Genomic DNA, 16,136 nt, shown 5'->3' with positions numbered 1-16,136 from the left:
ATGTAGGTGTGCTCTGGTTCACTGAATATTCACTAAATATTGTACACCAGCATTTGTTAAACTTTGTGTGTACACTCGTGCACACACACAAGTGCATTTATAAAAGATTCAAAATACATGAGCATTTATATTTTCAAATGACTATTTATAGTAAAACAACTTTTCTTAGAACAAATATAAAAATAAAAATGATTTATATGATATTTGAGCAGAATGATTCTGTTTTCTATTCTTTACACACCATTATCCACCCAGTTCCCAAATCAAACATAACTGTATGCCACCTTAAATTTTACATCCCCCGATCTTCTTTTCAATTCAGTGCTTCTCAGAGTTTTGGTTTTGATTTGTTTAGTGTAATGTAGCCATTACATTACATTAGCTAAGTTTTTTTTTTTCACTCTCTCCCAGCAACAAGAACCAATCATCACCCTTTCAGAGTAATATTGCTTTGATTAAAAATGAGTCATCATATCCTATTAATTTTACTTCCCCCCAAAGACCTACAACCATAAATTTAAGATTACAAATAGCTGGTGTTTATTCTCCTCTCTGTTTTCTAAGAAAATGCTAGAAATTTCTTCTCATATGAAACTAAGAGGCAACCATATCCCCTTAGTTACACATTATGGAAAATAGCTTTAAAATTCAGTGAAATCTATACCAAAACAAGTGGAAATACTATGAGTAGTTACTGACTTTAGGCAATTATTTAAAAATGTAGAGTTCTCTAAAATAAATGCAACACCTTTGAAAAGCCCGTCAGAAAATGCCCAGCTAGAATCTGTGACACTAGGAAAAGTTTTAGCCATGGAACTCCTTGAAACAATGCCTTATACCTGGGAGTATCGGATGACTTGACTCTAGGAAAAGCATCACAAGTCTGCTGTTCTGGGCAGAAAACAGGACCTCGGGGGATTGTATATAATGGACAGCATGGCAAGAGCAATTCATCATAGTTTGCAAAGAAATAAATTGCTATAGCACCGTTGTACCACGTGTATCTTTCTTACTTATCATATGAAGATTCCCATAATATTTCTGGTCTGATTCCTCTACCCTTATTCAAAAATAAGAAATAATGGGCAGAGTGTGTGGCTCAAGTGGTTGAGCACCTAAATAGCAAACCCAAGTTCAAACCCAAGTACTGGCAATAAATAAGTAAATAAATAAATAAGCAATAATATGACACATTCACGGTTCCAGGCTGATTGGATAGCTTGTATCAGATTAACTTTCCACAAATAAAGCTGCAAATGCCAAATCAGAATGAAGAAAAAAATCATTAGCAGGCATTTAAAAAAGCAACAAAAATGCAGAAATTTGAGGAGCTCCAATCTTTAAAAGATGAGAAAAGCATAGGCAAGTTTTAAATTCACTCTAATCTCCTCTAAAGGTACTTCATAGTTTGGTGCCCTGAGAGAGATAGCCTGGGCAGTGGTTTTTCTAGACTGAAGAAGTAGATGTCCCAGTTAAAACTGGGAACTGACAACTGGAAATTGTGAACAAGAGTTTCAAAATTAGCTACAGAGTCCCCTAAACTGTCAGGTAAGCATGCACAGAGAAGGATTCCAAGAAACCAAACAAATGCAACAGCTGTAAGGGACAGAGATTGGGCAAGTTCCACAAAATTAAAGAAGAGAATCTTCCATTTCTTAAAGATTTCAGGGGTTAAAAACAGATGTCATAAATAAGGAGAAGACTTTGGCTAAAATGTCATCATATGTTATGAAACCCCAAAATAGTGGAATGATTAAAAGAAAAAATGCTAAAGAAATAAATGTATAAACTCCCAACTTAAAATTTTATGCTTGCCAGCAAAATAAAAATCTTTCAGATAATAAATAAATATATAATGATAGATAGATAGACAAAGTTGGTTATTGCTATCTAACTGCCTAACTCTATCACCCCCAAAAGAAGCCCATACCCATTAGCAGTCATTCTAATTCTCTCTGCTCTAACCTTGGAAAACTACTAAATTACCTTTCATCTTTATGAGTTTCACTCTTAGACATTTCATTTAGATGAAATTGCACCATATGTGAGGATTTTATTTCTTCCTTCTTTCATACAGTATGCTTTCAGCTTCATCTTCATTGTAATATGTGTCAATATTTCATTCTTTTTTGTGGTTGATCATATTCCATTGTATGGGTATGCTACATTTTGTTTTTCAATTCATCAGTTGATGGTCAGTGGGTTGCTCCCACTTGAGTATTAGGAATAATGCCTATACAAATCTTCATATGTAAGTGTTTGCGTGGATGTGTATTTTTATGTGAGCATATGACTAAGAATAGAATTGATGGGACATATAGTAACTTTATGTTGAAATTTTGAATGGAATTGTTCAGTCATATGGTTGTTCTAAGTTTAACTCTATTGAAGTTTAACTAAACTGCTGAACTGTCTTCTAAAACACCAGCATCATTTTGCTTTCCTATCAGTAATGTTCCAATTTCTCCATATCCCCATAAACACTTGTTTGTTTTTAATTATAGTTATTATTGTTTTTTTGAATTATAGCTATCCTGGTACACATAAAGTGAAATCATATTGTGGTTTTCATAAAGTTGTTCAGCCAAAATTATCAAACAACTTTGACATCTCCACTGTGTGGATTTTAATCCTTATGTTAAAATACTTCTAAGTCAGTAATTTCTTAAGAATATATTTTTCATAAAAGCTAATATTTTCAAAGTATTAGAAGTTCAGTTTCTCTATTTTCTAGGGATTCTTAGGTTATGTTAGAATTATAGAGGTACTTATTAATCTATATAGACCAGTCAGAACAAGAACTCTATTAAATGTAAGGCACCTTGGCATCTAATATACATCTCCTCAAATGGCTATCCTTAGGTACACAAAGTAAGAAGATTTTTTTTTTATCACCAATTGAGAAGACTATTTTTAGTAAAGAGAAGTAGAAGCTATTCATCCATAGGGGCAAAATCAACATGGACACCTTGCTACAGACTTTATGCAGCTGTTCTTTTTCAGTCTGCACAAGGTATTCTCTCAATGGTGTGTGATTTTAGCAGCATGCAAGCAGACACACAAGCAAAGACTAATAAGCCAGATTTGCTGTCATCTGCCACCCAACTTTCAACATATCCCTGGTGTCTGCCATCCAACAAATTTTTTCCACAAATCAATTCCCTGTCATTGCTGCCAAAACAGTTGGGAATGCATAGTTAACTATAAGCAGAGGAGAATCAGAACCAAATTTGTCCAGAACCAGAACTAGACCCAATCAGACAAAACCAAAACCCAAGGAAAACATAAGTGTCTCTATATTTCCTTTTAAAATTAAATCTGAAGCTAAGAAAAGGCAAGTTGAGACTGAGAGAGCCTGTTAATTACCCTTCTCTGACATCACAGATTAATGAGCTCAAGTAATACATTTGAACATCTTTGGTAGGACTTCTACACTATCAAAACATAATTCTCAAGAAGAAGACAAATGATCAAAAAAAAATACCTCACAAATACCAAAGTTTTAATTAGGGCATAGGAGAGAAAACCAGATCTGAGAAACTCATGTTATTATATATGCATGTGTATAAACATTTGAAAAAAAGGAATAGTTGAGTAAGATTATTTAGATAAATTTAGAACTAGATCATGTGCTCTAGGTCAATAAAACCATGACCTCTTGGGTTATCTTCTCTACTAGATTGGTGACTTTAATAAAAAGCAGTTTTAGTGAAGTGGTAGAGACAAACTTGTCTCAAGTTAGTTCAGAAGAAAAGAGGAGTAGATGGCATATCAACAACTTCTGGAGGGGTGTTTTAGCAATAAGTTATTCTCTGGAGAGAAAGGGGGAACCAAAAAAAAAAAGTGGGTGTTTTGTTTGTTTTCATTTTAAAGATGGGTTCTATAGCAAACTATTTGTATGCTGATGAATCACTTTTATTTCAAGTTAAGCATTGGGAAGGGTTGTGCTATAGCAAATTTGGTGATGCATAAAGTGCATCCTGCTGTATCATATCCGAATCTTACACTGTTACCAGAATGAAGCAGAAAACAAAGGGCGGGAGATAATAGTCATGACAGCATAGAGCCTCTAAGATACATCTTAAGGACTTCAGGCACATGTAAATAATAGGAATAGTTTTTGTGGTTTTATTTTTTAAGCAAAAAGAAGCAGAATAAATATAAAGGTAAGAAATGGGGAGAGTAAGAGATATATTTGTGCTAAAACCTTGGCCTTTGAATTGATTAATCTGGCTATTATATCAGTAAGTAAACAGAACAATTGAAAATACCTAAACATCTTCTCATTGAACACTATAAGATCCTAAATTCTTTAGAAAGGTATAAGCATCTTCCAGTCATACAAGAATGATTTTAAATATCTAAACAAATATTTCAATTTTTGAGGAAAACTCAGATCTCATAATTTCTTCACAGAATCATTTTAATACAACTTCTTGACTCAGTCCCCAAATAGTAGCAATTGGTGCACAAATTTTTGTTATTTCCAGAACTTTTATTTGTCAATATTGCAGAACAATGCATTGCTCTAATTAAACACCTATGGAAAACACTGTTGAATCTTCCAAGCTCATCTTATATATTCACAATAGAAATAGGATAAAAGGCATTTTTCTGTACTTAACTTCATCATAACCTAAGGAACATTGTTCTAAATGACGTAATGGTGCTTTTTTATGAAATGATTTTAAATGCAAATTGAGACCTATAATGAAACTCTACTTTTAGGAAGACAATAGGGAGAAAACAAGTACATGTTAGCGAGTCCATGGCTTACTATAAAGGGAAATAACTTAAAACTTAGAGTTAATGAAAAGCTGATTAGAATACATTGAATGGATATCTTATTATTATTGGAATTTTGATATGGACTATAAGCTAATGATTAAAAATTCCAAATTAAAGTCTCAGTGTTCAATTCACAGTCCATGAAAGGTCCTAAGGACTTGTCTCTTTTCTATAGTTTATAGGCCCTCCTGATGTTGCCTTCCCATCTCTCTGACCTCACCACATGCTAATTTCCCTTTTAACTGAAACATTCATTTTATATATATCCATAAGCATTATATAATGCTAATGTTTTCTGTTTAATCACTTGTAATATCACAATTCATTCTGACTCACATATTAAAAGCAATCACACCGTTAAAAGATTTTATATTAGCTAATGTATATTTTATAGTTCAAAATAAGAAATAGAAAAGGAAAAGGTCAATATGGTACTAAAGGTTTTATACATCGTTTTTTTGGCTAATATTTTGAGGGAACATAAAATTAAGAGGATCATGGGTCGGTAACACTTAACCTCACCATGGAAAGCATTGGTGTTATTTCTCTTTGCTATCTTTATAAAGTCTATAGATTATTAAATATTGAAATGTCACTGTTTTAATCTGTCCCTCATAAATATTTTTGATGTTGTGATGTGACCGTAAAGTATTTGTAGCTGTAGGATGATGATAACTGACTTTTTCCGCCTAAACATATGTCTGGATTATTTGAAAAATTATTAGATTTAGAGTTTCAGTTATGCTGGCCTATAATTTATGGATGCATGTATGTTTTTACTTTGTAAATATAGTTCATTTACCCCCAAAATGCAAGGCAGACGGATGGGGACTTCAGGAAGAGCCATCATGAAGAGCACCAGTGTCAGTGGAGAGATGTACACACTGGAGCATAATGATGGCAGCCAGTCAGACACAGCTGTGGGTACTGTTGGAGCAGGTGGAAAGAAACGGAGATCCAGCCTGAGTGCCAAAGTAGTCGCTATAGTGTCGCGAAGAAGTAGAAGCACATCTCAACTTAGCCAAACAGGTGAGTGAAATGAATTCAACTTAAACATGTCACGTTCTTACTGCCAGGGCCAAAGCTGTGATCTTCATGCTGTGACTTCATGACATTGTTGGGTGTGTTTTGTTTTTCTTTGCAAAGGAAATGTATTTTTCTGACTCTGAAAGTCTGTTAAATGTATGGGATTTTTTTTTCTCTGCAGCTCTCTGAAGAAGGTATTTTCCGTCAATGTGTAAAGTGGTCAGATATTTTCCTCTAGGTTAAAAAAATAAGTACAAATTTACAAGGCAATATGCAAGGAAATGCAAAGAAGTGTCAGAGATCCAAATTGATTTATATGCAAGAAAAGCAGCAGGTTCTCTTTTTCAAAATGTTCCATAATTCAATTACCTACCATTTAGGCTATGTCTATAGTTTTTATAGAAAAGAAGGTCAGTTGTGCAACTTGAAGTATAATCTTCAAGGTACTTTATGAATATAACTGAACTATATTTGTTACAGTTTCAATACAAGTGAACCCCAGAAGCAATTTTTACTTTAGAAAAATGGGTCAGTGAATTCATACAAGCACAATAATGTTTTAATATAAATTTGTATTTCAAATATTTTCTAGGGCTTATAAATCTTAAAAGCTTTGTGTCCTGAAGGTATGTGTGTGTATATGTGTGTTTGGGTATATAAACATATATATCTAAGCAAATGCAGAAACGAGAGAGACTATTTTTATTTTGTAAAATGCAACAAAACAATATTTAAAACTGCATAATATTTGATCATACATACCACATAATTCATTATTATGCTCAATCCTTTGTAAAACCAAAGGTAAGTGAAGTAGTGAACCAATTTAAATTGTCAACATCTGTTTCTCGCCCTATAATCATTGGTTCCATTTTTTGTTCCTCAATAGCAAGAGTCTTGTCACAAAATTTATTTATATGAGAAAGGCTTTATAAAATCCTTTTCATAGGTCATTCAGTATTCTAGAAAGTACCTATTTTAAATTATGCATTCTCCTAGATATATTGAAAAATAAATTTCTAGTAGGAAATTTTGAATCATTTAGAAATTGAACTAGTGCATATAGCAATTCATCTGAACAGATTTTAAGGTTTGTCTTAAAATCATAGGCTTAGAATGAACCTAGATTACCTTGCATTCCTATAATGGATCTGCCTTACTTGCTATCCCAGTAAGGTAAGCTGTTCTCTTTATTGTTAAGGATAATCTTTATCTTCCTTAGGGTCAAGTTTTTTTAAAATAGGAGTAGGAGGCATTTTTCATTTGTTTTGTTTTGTTTATGATGGTTCTTCCTGGTTACTGTTTTATGCTCTGTAGTGTAGAATATGGAGAAAGGCCTTGACTACCAGACTTAAAAATTCTTCATTGCTTAGATGAAGTAGAAGTGTTCTTTAATATCACTTAAGGAAACCAGTTTTTCCTATGTGACATACTGTAGATTTAAGAAATAGCTTGTCTTTCTTTCTTACTCTCTCTTTCTCTCATTCTCTCTTTCATCTTTTTTACCCTCTATTTAGTTCCTTCTGTCCCAATCATGTTAATGTGTTGACTTTCAAATAATGTCCGCCTTCCCATAAATTGCATTTTAATAATTTCCATGGAATATCCTACTTTCAGAAATTAGATTATAGTGTATGAGTGCAAAAGTATATGAAATTGATAGTGAGGAAGCACAGAAAATAATGTGATTGACTCTCTCACACAGTTTTGAGAGGCTTTCTTGAAGAGGTGAGGTGAAGCCTAAGCACAGAAACATAAATCAGGAAGAATACACAGAAAAGAGCTGGGGTAAGAGAACAGTACATTGATTACATGTTGAAATGCAGAGTGCTTACTCCCCTGGGATATGAGAAATAAATTGTGTGGGTTCTAAAACCATATGAAAGATTTCTTTAATTTTAAAGAATGCCTCTACTAAATTCAGAACACAGTTAATGTCAGGACAGATCTTAGATCAAATCAATATACCTGGGACGATGATTTCTAAGTAGGTATTTTAGCTTTCTATATAGTACTATACCAGCACAGTGGGTATTTTAAAAAATTGAAATATCTTTCCAGGTAGAAGGAAATCATTCACAACTAAAATACACATGAACCCAATAGCTGAATGTGAAAATGTAGGAATGCGAAGACAAGCATCCATATTCCCAAGGTAAATAGTGTGCTTTCCTGGCAAGTTGCATATGGGGACTGAGTGGTTTCTCTTGGCCTCCATTTGGATAGACCATTGAGGGAGAGGTGAGAATAGAGTGTGCACAGGACTCAGCAGTTCCCTCTCTGTAAACATCATCTCATTCATCTCCATTTTGGAATCGGGATGGGCTTTTGTCATGGATGGAAGAAGGTAGGACAAGAGATGCTGTGCATGGAAGCCCAAAAGGATGGAGCTGCACATTTTTAAAAAATTCATATTGTCCCTAGACAATAATTATGGCAAGAAAGTGTCCAGAATATAAAATCCCATTCCGTTAATCTTTTTTCAACTCTTTTACCGAAGTTACACAGGTAAAGCAAATTATAAAATATATTGTGCTGAGTACTTGCCAGGAAAGCACACTGTTTACCTCAGGAAAATAATTGTCTTATATTCATCTGTGGAATTCTCTTTCTACCCAGTCCAGTCTACCAAGGTATTTTCTATATTTTAAGTGTAGTCCTACTTTGTGAAGATTCTCTGACTTTACCTTTACAAAAATAAGTTTGTAGCTCCTGGGAAGAATGACCAATTTAGTCTGAAGATTTTAATAAAATTTTCTTACATCTCTTGATTATTCACATTAGAAGCCAAAAATTCTTACAAAGGATGTGTGCCCCCCCCCATAGATTTAGAAACTGAAAGCTACTGTGGATCCAAATCTTGCTTAAATCTAAATTCCTTATCTGTGCCTCATTTATTTGATTCATTTAACTGCACAAGAAAAACATTCTAAGGAACATAATGTTTCATGTTCTTTGCTTCCTGAGCACAAAATAATGGTGCCAGAAATGATTCTGCAGTCTGCAAAACCATCAAGTGAATGTAAGCAAGGGTTCTTTTATTTACTGTTGCTGTCTGGCGTAGGAACTCACTACTGTTAATAGAGATTCAATTCAGCTATTGTAACTCATCTCCTGAACACATGCCCTAATAAGGAGTAGTATTTTCAAACACACTCCAGCTGCTCTATTTTTGTTCTTTTCTTTGTTCTGAACTATAATTTTTCAGTTTGGCTATGATGCAGGTACACTTTTAGTTTGGCTTGACAGAAAAAAATACTGATTTGAATAGAATTAATTTTTATAATTAGCATGTATCTCAAGATTTGGAGGAGAAAAGTAAATTCAGTACATGCCTAAAGGCACAATACTAAGAATTCAGCTAATTACATGTGGTGATAATTATTCTAACTGTGCTAAGATAATTTTTAAGCATGAGATCAATTTTGCAATGGGTATCAAATTTTAGAGAAGTGTGTCTGATTATATTTAAACAGATGACCAATTTTATTACATCCTCAATTAATAGAGAGTGGTTTTAAAGAGATTTTTGTTGACTTATTTCATTAATGGCTTTCATATTTTTAAGCACAGCAAAGCAGAAAGAACATATAAAAAGTATGTACAATATTGCCACTAATTGCAAATTCATTATGAACATATTAGTATGTCATTGGCTAGTCTTTTTATGCATTTGTGTTAATATTAATAAAAATATTAATAACAGTTATAATTTATTGAACAATTACCACATGCCAGTCAAGATTTTAGATGTTTTTCATATATTAATATGTCCAGGCTCAAAACAAAGCCATAAGATTCTCTTCTCATCTTACGGGTTCCTTGACTCATCTGAAACCACACAACTCTTAGGAATTGAGGAAGAGCTTATATTCTTAACTGCTTGATTACAAACCCATTGCAGTGCATGTACACACAGAGAGATAACATTTTATATAGCTCTTTTAAACAGTCATGGCTTTATAATACTTATTTTTGTTCTAATATCCCTTGCTTTTAATTTTCAAAAAGGAAGTTTATTGAGAAGACTGCTTAAGACACCATTGCAGGATAATTGTGCCAGGATGTTTTTGGAATGAGGTGGATGGGTTCAGCCTCAGAATAAATCCTTTGTATCTGAGAGTTGGTGGGCAGTAAAGAGAGGGGATGTCACAGGGAAGGTACACCATGTTGCCATTTACCAGAAGAGTGACTACTGGGAAAGGGCCATATTTGTAAATTCTGGCCGTGTTGAGCCTGGGAGGCTCACTGGAAAGATTTTTTTAAGGCAATTTGAGAATTATCAGTATATTAAAAGCCATTGAAGTCAGTGAAGCTCCTTAGTAAGGATAAAATCTAAGATAAAAAAGAATCTAGAAAAGATTCCTGAAGAAAAGAAAAAAATTAAGATGTTTTGAGTTACAGTTTCCCCAAATATAAAATGGAATGATAAATGGTACCTACTTCAGGAGACTGTTGTAATGATTAAGTGAAAATATTTGTAAACAGACTAGCAAAGTTCCGGGCATATAGCAAGTGCTTACTACTACTAATAGTAGTGGTAGTAATTAGTAATTCTAATAATCCCAGGACATCAAATCAAAAAGGCAATAGGTAAAGGACAGCTGTCAGTGCTGTCACTCATGAATGGTAGCCAGGTAAATCCAGCCAATTTGTCTGTTTTTTAGGTGTGAATGAGTTAATGGAATACAAATTCTCCAGATCTAATGTTTGAGTATTTTTAATCAGTCGTTCTCAAAGTTCCTCCAGTCAAGTTCACCTTTGAGGATCTAGTGAAGCCTAGGTCCTGGCCTCAGTCATTTGGACTTGCTCACGTGTTAACACCTCATTCACACCCTGGAAAGGGTTTATGAACTCCTTGAAGTGTGTTTATCTCAAATTAGGATAATCTGCAAGAAGTAGTCTATGCTGTCTCTTTACAAGCTCTCTCCCTTTTTCCCATTATCCAAACTTTATTTTGTTAAGCATGGGGTCCACAAACTCTGGCTCAAAGCAGACATAAGTAAATGGTCATTATTTATTTGTATCTCACACATATGTAACTTCATTTCTTGTGAGGTTCACATAACATGCTTTTAAGTTTCTTCCATTGCACCTTTGCAGGTACTAATCCCTCTACATGGATAGTTCTTAAATTGTCATCTTGATTGTCAAATCCATCTCTTCCTTGGAGCCCTTTCCAAAGTCCAGTTTCCCAGCAGGGCCAAAAGAAATTTTCTGAACTCCTGTAAGACTATTCTCATGTGATACTGTTTAAATATTTTGCCCATAAATATCTGTAGAAGTTTTGTCACAAAATGAACTTCAGAGTTACTAAAGAGTAGTAACCATGCATCAGGTATGTTTGGGGCTTGCACAGCAGTGTGTTAATGCAGAAGAATCTCAAACATTTGTTGGAGGAGTGAGTTTGAAGCTTGTTCAGTTCAAATGGTAACTTATTGATCACATTATGGTAGTTTATTTAGTATTCTTATATGCTATTCTTGATGGGTAAACTCTAAAGGTTATTGTTTTTCTGTGTTGGATTTTATTATTTCTCAAAAACAAGTATATCTCTTTTATTATTTTTGACAAGTAGAAGTGATTTGTGGTTTCTCTCCCACTTTTTCCTTTTCCATCTCTTTGCTTATATATCATTTCTAAGTCACCTGATTATTGAGTTGGATTCTTTTTGCCAGTCAATTCCACCATTTTGCTTTTAGGTATTAGTAAAAGTATATTAGTAAAAGAAAAAATAGTGTTAGTAAATAAGAACAGTAGATAACTACTATTTTAAGGTTTGGGGGAAAATATTTTGGGGCAGTAAATGAATTTTTTGCTGGCAATAGCTGCTTTACCATCACAGTAAAAGTAACAGTGACATTTTATTAGAAAATTTCTGAAAGATAAAAATATGCATTTGTGAGGAATAATAGAAGATGATAAGAAGAATTATAGTTCCCAACATCCTTTTGCATAAATTACCTCTTTTAAGAAAAATCTACCTATTAACCTTATGAAAATGTTTTAGGTAAGACATGCAAAAATGTTCACTGTTAATCTGTTTTTTATTGGGGGTGTGGGGTTAGAAACATCAGACCTTTGTGGATAAGGGATCAAATATTAACTGCTTTCCAAGTAAGCTAGTCGTGAATTCTTATTTGGAAAATATCTTCTGCTATCAGGCCAGCACATTGTTGTTAGGATTCTTCTTTTATAACCAAAGAATGTGGTACACACAGAGATTAGTCATAGTTTCAGTGAAGTTTGACAGAATTAATATTCTAAAACTACAAAGCAAAAAAATGCAGCATTCTAGATTGAAACTCTAAATCCTAGATTGATTTTTTTCCTAACTGAACAAACTTTTATTTCAAAAGCATAAGCTTCTGAGAGGTAACAAAATAATAATCATATCATACTTAGAAAATACTGAAATGAAAAATTAATAGATAAAACTAAGTAAATTTACTTTTTATTGAATTTTATTTTTATCCATTTATAGAACTATGAAATGAGAAAGACATGATTTAATGTAGATCCTAGGTTTAAATTTGGATGATCTACATTCTAGTTTTAACCATTTTTTAATCTCTCCTTTTTTAATTGTTGTGCTAGGTGGGGTATATTGTGGCATTTACAAATGTTCTTACAATATATCAAATAGATGATACTTGAATTCATCCCCTCTACCATTCTCTTTTATTCCTCCTTCCCCCATTCCTGGAGTAGTTTCAACAGGTCTCCTTTTTCCATTTACAAACATGTGTACACAGTATTTGCACCATATTCACCCTGCCATGCCCTTTCCCCACCTCTTCCTCCCTCCCACTGATACCAATAAACGTAATTGCATTGTGATGTAATGAGAAGTATATTAATTGAGAAATATCAAAAATGGTTAGCATGTTAATTGAACTTTTTTACACTAGAATCTTTGATTGTCCACCTGCACTATGAAAACTGGAAATAGATGCAAAAGCTCTAATGAGGGAGAGTGAATTCTAGAAAGAAAAGTGTATTGATTAGAAATCCACAGGAAAAATAGCACCTGGAGATAGCTAATCAACTCCAGGTGGTCCAACCTGCTGCTGAAAATGCCGATTCCTACCTCAGGATATTCACCCAAGCAATCATGCAATTGTTTTGAAAATAAAAAAAAAGAACCAGAAAATGTCATCTTAAGGAACAATTGCATAAGATGCCCTGCAGATTATTTACAGAGCAAATAATCTACATAATTCTCAGTAACAATCCAAATCTGCATAATTAAAAAAATCCTGCAGTGATCTCCAGCAAATCATTGAAGAAAAAGTACTAATTGACAGATGTATCAGAAACTTGCTGAGAAGGTTGATGTTAATAGCAAGATCAGAATAGGAAAAAGTTTATTTTCGAAATAAAAAATTTACTCAAGTTCAGTTCTTCGACTTTCTATAATGATTAATTATTCTGTCTTCTCATGGATCATTCCTTATAGTCTTTTGCAAAGTAAAGACTCAAAAGCATACCACTTTGGGAAAAATCATCCATTTTCATATAATTAATTTAAGAATTCTAATCCAATTTTTGTACACAGAAAAAATAAAGGAACATAAGATTAAATTTAAATATGTTGCTATCATATGAAATGGATTGACGACAATGATAAAGCAGGTTTTTCCAGAGATGCTTGAATTTGGTCTTTTTTTCACATTTTTATTGGGATGTCATAATTTTAGGTATTTTGGGGATGCACTGTGATAACACCAAACATGGTATGAAATGTTTAATGACAAATCAAGTTAATTAGCATTTTCATATCACTAAACATTTATCACTTCTTTGTGTAGAGAGTCTTCAAACACTATATTTATTTATTCATTGGTCTTGGGGATTAAACAAGCATGGCAGACATGTTCTCTACCCCTGAGCTGCACCCAAGTCCAGCTCTTCTCTTCGGGTTCTTTATGTAATGTATAATGGATTGTTGTGACTGTAGTTACCCCAATGTGCTTACTTCTCCTACATATTTTGGTACCCTTTATCCAACATACTTCTATCCCCCACCCTGCTCCCCTTCCTAACATCTTGTGACCATTATTCTACTCTCTGCTTTTATGAAATCAGTTCTTTCAGCTACTTCATATAACACAGAACATGTAGTACTATCTTTTTGTGCAGGATTTATTTTACTCTCCAGTTCCATCCATGTTGCCACCGATGGTAGTTTCATTGCAACTATTGATTTTAATTTCCAGGGTGCTTGTGGTTTGACTACTGAATCCCTTGGTGAGAGTGCCTGAGTCAGAGTGACTTTGTGTTAGCTGAGCCCTGCAGGCTCCTGGCTGTTGATGGCACTGGAGGCAGACACGCTTCTCCTGCAGACCTCTACCTCTGCCTTGGTTTTTCTCTTCAGATCCAGGTTGTCCTAGATTCAATGGCCCAGATGGCACAGTTCAGTGCACATCTTTTTACTCTGCAAATGGCTTGGCAATGTTACTAAAGGCAATACCAGTTTGTTCTTTTGTTCTGCATTCGTATTTTTATAGTTGTCACTCATTGCATACCCTTTAGCTAGAAGAGTTTGTGCCCTTTAAAACTCAGCACTGAGTTCTCTTCATGGTGTCTAAGAAGTAGAAAGCATTTACCTTGCCCCACAGTTGTTTACAAGCACATGTCAACTTTTTGATAGAACTTTATACTTTACAAAGCCCTTTCATGCTCTTCATCTTCAGAGTGCAAAAATAATGGAAAGCTTTTAAAATAAGAGCCTCATAAGATTAGAAAAAATTAGAGATGCTTTATCAAAAATGTTTCCTGAGGAAAATGATTTTTATTTATTATTTTTTTCCTTACTGTTGCACTGGGTGGGGGTACATTGTGACACTTACAAAAATTCTTATAATGTATCAAATATATCAAACTTGATTTCACCCCTTCCTCTGCTCTCCTTTACCCCACCTCCTGCATTCATAGAACAGTTTCAACAGAAATCATTTTTGCATTTATATACATGTGTATACATTTTTCATTTTTTTGCACTGTATTCACCCTCCTACCCCTTTTCCCCACCACCTCCCCAATCCCACTGGTACCAAAATGACATTATTGCTTGTTTGAGATAAAAGTAGCTACACAGGGAGTTTCCTTGTGATATTTCCATTTATATATGTATTAAAACCCCAATTGATTCATCTCCTCTAATTCTCTTCATTCTATCTTAGTCCCTTCCCTATAGTGGTTGCAGCCAGTTTAAAATCTCTATATTCATTCTTGTATAGACAGTACATCAACGATATTTACCTTCTTAGTTTCCTTCTTTTACCTTCGCCCTCTCGTACATGAGCTCCCCTTAGTGTGACCAGTGTTTCAGAGTATTGCTGCATTTGTATTAGGTCTACATTCCATATATGAGAGAGAGCATGATGTGGCTTTTGGCTTTCTGTTCCTGGCTAACTACACTTAAGATCATGCTCTCCAGTTCCATCCATTTGCCTGCAAATGACAAAATTTCATTCTTTGTGGCTGAGTAAAATTCCATTGTATATAAATACCACATTTTCTTAATCTTTTCATCAGTAGTGGAGCATCTTAGCTGTTTCTATAGCTTAGCTATTGTGAATAGTGCTGCAATAAACATGGGTGTGCAGGTGCCTTTGTTGTAAGCTGACTCACATTCCTTCTGGTATGTCCCTAGTTGGTATTGCTGGATCATATGGCAGATTTATTTTTAGTTTTTTGAGGAGCCTCCGTACTGTTTTCCAGAGTGGCTGCACTAGCTTACATTCCCACCAGCAGTGTATGAGGGTTCCTTTCCCCCCACAACCTTGCCAACATTTGTGTTTGTGTTCTTGATGGTAGCTATTCTCATAGGAGTGAGGTGGAATCTTAGTGTGATTTTCATTTTGATTTCCTTTATGGCCAGGATTGGTGAGCATTTTTTCATGTGTTTTTCAGCCATTTGGACTTCTTCCTTTGAAAATGCGCTGTTCAGTTGATTTGCCCATTTCTTCGTTGGGTCATTTACTTTTGGCGAGTTTAGTTTTTTGAGCTCCCTGTATATTTTGGTTCTCAGTCCCTTGTCTGATATATAGCTAGCAAAGATTTTCTCCCATTCTGTGAATGGTCTCTTCAATTTAGAGACCATTTCTTTTGTTGTGTAGAAGCTTTTTAATGTTATGTAGTTCCATTTGTCAATCTTTTCTTTTAGTTGCTGAGCCATTTGAGTTCTACTGAGGAAGTCCTTACCTATGTCTTTTGCTTCTAGTGTATTCCCTGCTCTTATCTGCACTAGCTTCAAAATTTCAGGTCTTATATTAAGGTCCTCAATCCACTTTGAGTTGATACTTACATCAAGTGAA

The 16,136-nt window shown here is 34.1% G+C and overlaps 1 protein-coding gene across 49 annotated transcripts in view; it reads left to right on the top strand.

The window, feature by feature from the left end:
- Rims1 (regulating synaptic membrane exocytosis 1) overlaps nucleotides 1–16,136 on the top strand; it is a 405,270-nt gene that overhangs the window by 342,641 nt on the left and 46,493 nt on the right. For 37 of the 49 annotated variants that reach the window (XM_074079953.1, XM_074079928.1, XM_074079904.1 and 34 more), the window contains one exon: nucleotides 5,582–5,817. The exons of 6 other annotated variants lie outside the window; for them this stretch is intronic. In XM_074079953.1, the coding sequence (XP_073936054.1) occupies nucleotides 5,582–5,817 (236 nt within the window). Of the gene's footprint in view, nucleotides 1–5,581; nucleotides 5,818–16,136 lie in introns of those variants that run through there. 6 more of the 49 variants (XM_074079910.1, XM_074080099.1, XM_074080070.1 and 3 more) reach the window with 2 other exon arrangements.

Source organism: Castor canadensis, chromosome 1, assembly GCF_047511655.1.
Source record: "Castor canadensis chromosome 1, mCasCan1.hap1v2, whole genome shotgun sequence".
In the NCBI taxonomy this organism is placed as follows: domain Eukaryota; kingdom Metazoa; phylum Chordata; class Mammalia; order Rodentia; family Castoridae; genus Castor; species Castor canadensis.
The sequence above is the reverse complement of the archived record's forward strand: the minus strand, read 5'-3'. Positions and strand labels throughout refer to the sequence as shown.